We start from the raw sequence: 7,071 nt of genomic DNA, 5'->3' as shown, positions 1-7,071 counted from the left end.
TCTGTCCCTGTGCTCTGGAAAGGGGTGCTGGGGTACAGCACTGCTGTGAGGCTGTGTTTGCTCACAGGATGATTGTCTTGTGAAATAAAACAGCCAGCACTGACAGAACCAGAGGATACAGCCTCACCAAGGGAAATATAGGTTGGATATTAGGAAAAAGTTCTTTATGGAAAAAGTGATAAAGTTCTTGAATGGCCTGGTTTTGAACCGTCTCTGGATGTATTTAAAAACAGCCTGGATGTGGCACTGGGTGCCAGGGTTTAGTTTAGGTTAGGATTGGGTTGGACTGAATGGTCTTGCAGGTCTCTTCCAACCCAGTGATTCTGTGTGAAACCGGGAGAGGGATCATTATAATCCCCCAAAAACCCATTAAAATCCCCCAAAAAGTGTGTGTGCTGATCACACTGACCAGCAGGGCCTTGAGCACCCCATGGGCTGTGCTGAACGCTCAGAAATAGACTTTATTTAGCTGAAGAAAGCTTTTCCCTCTGCAGTGAGTGCCCCCTGTGATTTTTCCCTGCTGTCCAGATGCAGAATTCCCTGAGATCGTTTTTATTTAGCTGAAGAAAGCTTTTCCCTCTGCAGTGAGTGCCCCCGTCCTTTTTCCCTGCTGTCCAGATGCAGAATTCCCTGAGATCGTTTTTATTTAGCTGAAGAAAGCTTTTCCCTCTGCAGTGAGTGCCCCCGTCCTTTTTCCCTGCTGTCCAGATGCAGAATTCCCTGAGATCGTTTTTATTTAGCTGAAGAAAGCTTTTCCCTCTGCAGTGAGTGCCCCCGTCCTTTTTCCCTGCTGTCCAGATGCAGAATTCCCTGAGATCGTTTTTATTTAGCTGAAGAAAGCTTTTCCCTCTGCAGTGAGTGCCCCCGTCCTTTTTCCCTGCTGTCCAGATGCAGAATTCCCTGAGATCGTTTTTATTTAGCTGAAGAAAGCTTTTCCCTCTGCAGTGAGTGCCCCGTGTCCTTTTCCCCTGCTGTCCAGATGCAGAACTCCCTGAGGTCCCTGCGGAGCAGCGCAGCCAGGAAGAGGGCCAGGCTGAGCAGCAGCATCGCCGAGCTGGAGAGCCCCGACTCGGCGGTGAAACTGGAATTTCCCGGGGACTGCCCCTCCCTGGGCTCCTCCCCCGGCACCACCTCCACCGGCGAGAGTGGGATTTCCAGCCAGGAGTCCCTGGGCTCCCCCGTGGCCTCGCTGCCCCCCAGGAGGAGAGTGATGTGAGTGTCACTTGGTGTCACCTCAGCCTGGGAACCCTCACACAGCCTTGGTTAAATCATGATGTTAACTGCTACATGTTTTGTATAGCATTGCCTTGCTTAATAGCCTGATTTTTCTATGTGGGTTATGTTCCTCTCTGATTTTTCTGTGTGATTTATGTTCCTCTCTTAAAGACATTATTCTGTTTTTTTTTCTGGCTTCCAACACGAAGCTGCAGTAGGCCAGGGCAGGGGGCAGTGCTGGGGCAGTAAATATTTGATAAAGACATTCCCTGGCACTGCAGGAACATGGGCAGAGCTGAACAGGGGAGTGAGAAGGACGAGAGTGAAGAGGAAGGGTAAGGTTGGGTTATTACAGGCTGGAAATTGAATTGGGTTTGTTGAGAAGAGGAAAACAATGCAGATGTTTCTTATTGTGGATCAAGAGCTGGTTCAATTTATTCCTGAGAGATAATTGGGAATTTAAAATGCCTTCCCAGAGCTCTTCTAAATAGAAATTGGGTGGTGACAAATGCTGCTCTGATTGTAAAGGGCAGCAATCCAGTTGGTTATGAGCAGTATAAATCGTTGTTTAATGGAATTAAAAGAGTTTTGATGAATTTTGCAAATTTTCCAGTCCAAAAATCTCCTCCTCTGCTCTGAGTCCCTGATGAAGCTCTTTGTAGCTCTGCTCTGAAGATATTTTTGTGTGTACTAAAAGCATCTTTTATAGACTCCCAGACTCCCAGAGAGGTTTGGGTTGGAAGGGACCTGAAAAATCACCTAATTCCAGCCCTACTGAGCAGGGAACCTCGCATGTAACTGACACAGAACTGCATTCACAGCAGAAAGCAAAATGGGGAACATAAAAAGCAAAGGGGCTTGAGGCAGAAGGAGCCTGCAGTGATTCACAAACAGAAGGATTTCAGTTGTGCAGCCCAGAGCCGATTTATATTCACATCCCTTCCCCATGTGCATTACTGCTGAGTCACATTTTTAAAATTTATCTTTAAAATGCCACATTCAGATGTGTAATCCTTCAGAAGCCAAGGCTGTGGAGGCCTGGCTGTGCTGGTTTGGGCTGAGGCAGGCTCTGTGCAGCATGGCCATGTTCATCATGCAGTGCTTGGTGCTTCCCTGCACCCTCAGGCAGAGGGGTTCTGCAGCAGCCAGGAGGAGAGGGACACCTGGCAGTCCCCTGAGCTGGTGGAAGGGACAGAGCCCCTGCCAGGTGACACTGAAAGCCTTGCAATGCTCAGGAAAAGGCCAGGGGTTCAGCTCAGGGGGTTTGTGAGCACTGGCACAAACTGGCACTGTCTGTTCCCACAATGTGTGGCTGGGCACCAGGAATGGGGGGTTTGGGGGTTTGCCTTGGGAAGGGTTTGGTTTGTCTGCTGCTAAACTGCCATGGGTGATGGGATGCAGGAACTGGGGACATTCCTGGAGCATGGGCTCACCTTGGAGCTTCAAAGAGTCTTTAGTTGTGGGTATTGCACTGGCTCTGGGTTCCGTCATCTTTCATTCCAGAGAATCACTTGAAATTTAAAATCGTTTTAAATTGTTCCAGTAGGTAAGAGCATTTTCCTGGTGGATGTCTCTGCTGGCCACTGAGCTGGGAACAGCTCATCCCTGTTGTGGCAGGAGGATTTGGTCACTCTCCTTGGCCAGGTTGGAAGCAGCATCATCAATTCCCAGGCCAAACAATTCCTTACTTTATGGGTGTATCCTAAATGTAGTCCTGGTGTAACGTTTCCCCATAAGGGTTTTCTTTAGGGTGTTCTTCATAATGGACCTGCTCATCAAATAATTCCCACTGAATTCTGTTCCTGCTCAGTGTGAACATTCATGGGAATTCTGGAAATAGTTTTGCCATGGAGAAACTGAAATCTGTTGTTGTTTCTGGCTGGGCTGTGACCATTGTGCAGAGTTACACCTATAACACGTGTTTATCTGCACAGGTCAGACACTTTTCCAGCACTTGGCAGCAAATCCCATCCTGCAGAAGCATCTCCAGCAAGGCCCAGAGAGCCAGAGGGGGCAGAGCACTCCCCCAGCACAGGTATGTTCCTGTCAGTGCCCACTGAGGGACGGAGTGCCCCCGAGGTGGGCACTGAGCCCACATCCCTCCTAACAAAGGGAATTTCCAGCTGCTCTGGGGCAAACTGGGGTTTCAGGGTGCTCAGGTGAGGAGTTGCAGCTCATTTCCTGTGGGATTGAGGTGAAGTGCTGCTGGTGTGCTTCACCCTCCCAGGGTTTCACCACAGGTCCCTGAGCTGTGGGGGATTATTTGTGTTCAGGAACACATAATCACAGAATGATTCTGTGCTTTTATTGCTTTTATGGAAGAGCTCTGGGTGTCAGGGGTACAGACCCAAAGCTGACTTGGACATGGGTTCAGGATGGACATGTTTTTATACCCTGATCATTATATAACCTACATATTCATTATTAAACTTCTATTGTTCTATTGTATGCATTGATTTCATCCAAGCATGGATTTTGTAATTTCCATCAAACCCCCCCAAACATCATTTCTCATAATTCTTGTTACAATTAAACAATAATTACATCCAATTACCAAACAATCATCACATTTAACAATCATTTATCACAGTCATTAAATGATTACACAGGTGCAGTTTCACATGATCCAGTCAAGCCTAACATTTTCCCAGGGCCTACCAGGCCCAACCTTTCTTGCCAACTCCCCTGAACATCCCTTGATTTTGGAAACATTTTATCCCTATACTATCAGGATTATTTGTGTTTAATCAGTTCTGGTTCTGCTGGATGGAGGAAAGGAGCTGAGGGAGCTGTGTCCACAGGCTGTCCCTCCATGCCTTGTCCCTCCATGCCTTGTCCCTCTCCAGCTCTCCTGGAGCCCTTCAGGCCCTGCCAGGGGCTCTGAGCTCTCCCTGGAGCCTTCTCCTCTCCAGGGGAACATTCCCAGTCTGGCTCCAGGCTCCTGTCAGGGGGATGTGAGCATTCCTCATCTGCGTGTTCAACAGATCCTGCTGGCTTCAGGACCTGGCAATGCCCTGGTTCAGGAAAGGGATCAATTCAGATGTGGGGTGACATTTTAGGAGGATGAAACACATCCCAAAGCATAACCCCCACGAGAGGGATGAGTGAGTGCTCTTTGTGCTTTCAGGCCCTGCAGAGTCAGTGCCTGGCTTTGCACCAAAGGATGATCTGGGTTTCGCATCCGGAGACGTTGCTGTTGTTGGCAAAGGTACTGCAGACCCAAAATCATCCCCTGTGTCTCTTTGAGTTATGAGATGAGGGAAATGTGCCTTTGTAGAGTGGGAGAAGAACAAAAAGATCTGTGCAATGTTTTAGATTGTTCACAATCCCCAGTTCAATGGGGGCACAAAGAATGATGTTTGGAAGTGTTGCAGTTCCTGGACAGACAATTCCGGTCTGGAATGAGATGGTTTGATGTCCCTTCCATCCCACAGCAGTCTGTGACCCCGTGTTCTGCCCTCCAGGTGTTTTTGGGAGCCCTCCTGGCCCAGCTGCCAGCCAGCCCATGCCCTGTGTGGCCAATGGGGATGCCCAGGGTGCCAGGGAGGGAGCAGAGGCAGCCCCAGGGAGAAGCTTCCAGCAGAGCAGCCCTTCCCATTCCTGTCGCCATGCAGGGAAGGAAGGAGAGGTAAGAGCTGCCCAGCCTGGTGGCCGTGGGGTGAAGCCAGCCCTGCTCACTCACAGTCTGTGCTGGGGCAGCAGGAGTTGGACTGGAGCAGCCAAAGCCTTTGGGCTGCTGCTCCTGATTCTCTTTTGGTGCCACCTGGATGTGCCAGGACCTTCCCACCGTGCTCAGATCCCTGGAGAAGAGCTGCAGGAAGGAGTGGAGCTGGGAAACGCCCTCCCTGACTCCCACAGCACAAGCAGATGTGGAAGGAGGGATTGGCTGGGTTGGGTCAGGTCTGCTTTTCCCCAGGGATGAATTAATCCAGCTCCAATCAGAAGTTTTTCTTTAAAGCCTTCCTGAATATTTGGCCATAATCTGGTCTCTGAGGAGTGGTGCTGTTTGTTAAGATCTATTTACAAATGTAAATGGAGCAAGATTTATCTGAGTGAAGTGTGATACAAAGTCAAAAAATACTGAAATGGAACTCCTTCTGCAAGCCTTGAGAATAGCATCTGAAGAATACTGAAACTTGAAGTTAATGATTTACAGTGTCTTAATTTTCTAATTGCCCCTGAACATGTGAACCTTTGGCAGGATCAGATTCAAATGAGTAAATTGATTAAATTTATTAAACCGAACTTAAATTTCACTGGATTAAATTTATTTGCTGAGTTTTCCTGAGGCACAAAAAGTGTCATAAACACAGGAGAGAGAGAAGGGGCAGATCAGAGAAGATCCTGATTTTCCATGCTGACCTTGGCCAGCGTCAGGAACTGGGGATTCAGTTCTGGGGTAACTTATGCTTGATTTTTTTTTTTTTTTTGCAGATGAAAGTGACCTTGTCAAAATCTGCTCAGGAGAAGCTGAGGAGGAGGAGGAAAGAAGACAAAGAACACAACCATAAAGAGCAGCAGGAAGCCAAAGACTTGGAAGGGAAGGAAGAATTCCCTTGGGAAAGGATTAGACTGAGTATGAGTGAACCAGAGAAACTCACAGCAGAAAGTGAGGATGAGGGTTTGTCTTAAATGAATATTCCCTGTTCAATGCTGCTGAAATGGAAATTAGGGCTGGTAATTCTGGGTTTTAACTTGGTTCTGATTAGTTTTATTGTAGTTTGACCATTCCTTCTTTCCTAGGGTTTAGTCTCTGTGGGGATTTACTGACATCACCAAGAAATGGATCTCTGTCCTTAGAAAATGTGGCCTTGAACCCTCCCCTGAAAAGAACATCCAGTTTGAAGAGGTCCAAGTGTTCATCCTTGCTAGATTCTGGTAAGCTGGGACAGTAAACTCTTAAAATATTTGGGTAGGTGGAGTGGGACAGTTTCAAAATATGATTTATTTGTGCAGGGGACAGTCCTGAGGTGCTCTGGAAGATCAGTGCTGTGGGGCTGGAGGGGATTTAATTCCTCAGGGGGGATTCAGTTGATCACTTTTCATCTAGAATCTGTTAGGGAGTTCATGAAACACCAGAGGCTTTTAGTTGGATCAGGATCTGAAATGATACAATGCATTAACAGCACAGCGAGTCCCTCCTGTCCCCAAAACCCTTTTCTGGGTGCATTTTGGCACTGAATTGCCTTTAAAATAACCAGTAGGAAAACGTTAAGAGTAGAAACTGCTACTGATGTGCGCCGGCAGTTTATATACAAGCACGAATGGGACAGGACTACTGATGGATGTGTGGGAACCGTTTATTTTCCAGAATCTGTATAATACATAGTTTTGTCTATGCAAAGATCCTGACAGTTCGCATCCAGGCAGCAAGCCAAAGAAACTCACTTGTTACAAGTCAGCCCTGTCCTGTGTCAGGGCTGTGTCCCGTGTCCCTGATGGTGTGTCCCGTGTCCCTGATGGTGTGTCCCGTGTCACTGACGGCGTGTCCTGTGTCACTGACGGCGTGTCCTGTGTCACTGACGGTGTGTCCTGTGTCACTGACGGTGTGTCCTGTGTCACTGACGGTGTGTCCTGTGTCACTGACGGTGTGTCCTGTGTCACTGACGGTGTGTCCCCTGTCCCTGACGGTGTGTCCCCTGTCCCTGACGGTGTGTCCTGTGTCACTGACGGTGTGTCCCGTGTCACTGATGGTGTGTCCTGTGTCACTGATGGTGTGTCCCCTATCCCTGATGGTGTGTCCTGTGTCACTGGTGGTGTGTCCTCTGCCATTGACGGTGTGTCCTGTGTCAGGGCTGTGTCCTGTGTCACTGATGGTGTGTCCTGTGTCACTGACGGTGTATCGCATGTCACTGG

At 48.4% G+C, this 7,071-nt stretch overlaps 1 protein-coding gene across 1 annotated transcript in view; it reads left to right on the top strand.

Annotated features, from left to right (window-relative positions):
* The window catches only part of TOGARAM1 (TOG array regulator of axonemal microtubules 1), a 31,588-nt gene that overhangs the window by 9,580 nt on the left and 14,937 nt on the right, over positions 1-7,071 (top strand). The window contains 6 exon segments of the mRNA XM_031066221.1: positions 980-1,212; positions 3,150-3,250; positions 4,343-4,423; positions 4,680-4,843; positions 5,650-5,824; positions 5,959-6,106. Coding sequence (XP_030922081.1) covers positions 980-1,212; positions 3,150-3,250; positions 4,343-4,423; positions 4,680-4,843; positions 5,650-5,824; positions 5,959-6,106 — 902 coding nt within the window.

Source organism: Geospiza fortis, unplaced genomic scaffold (genome assembly GCF_000277835.1).
Source record: "Geospiza fortis unplaced genomic scaffold, GeoFor_1.0 scaffold23, whole genome shotgun sequence".
Classification (NCBI taxonomy): Eukaryota; Metazoa; Chordata; class Aves; order Passeriformes; family Thraupidae; genus Geospiza; species Geospiza fortis.
Note: the sequence above shows the minus strand (reverse complement) of the source record. Positions and strands in the feature narration are given on the sequence as shown.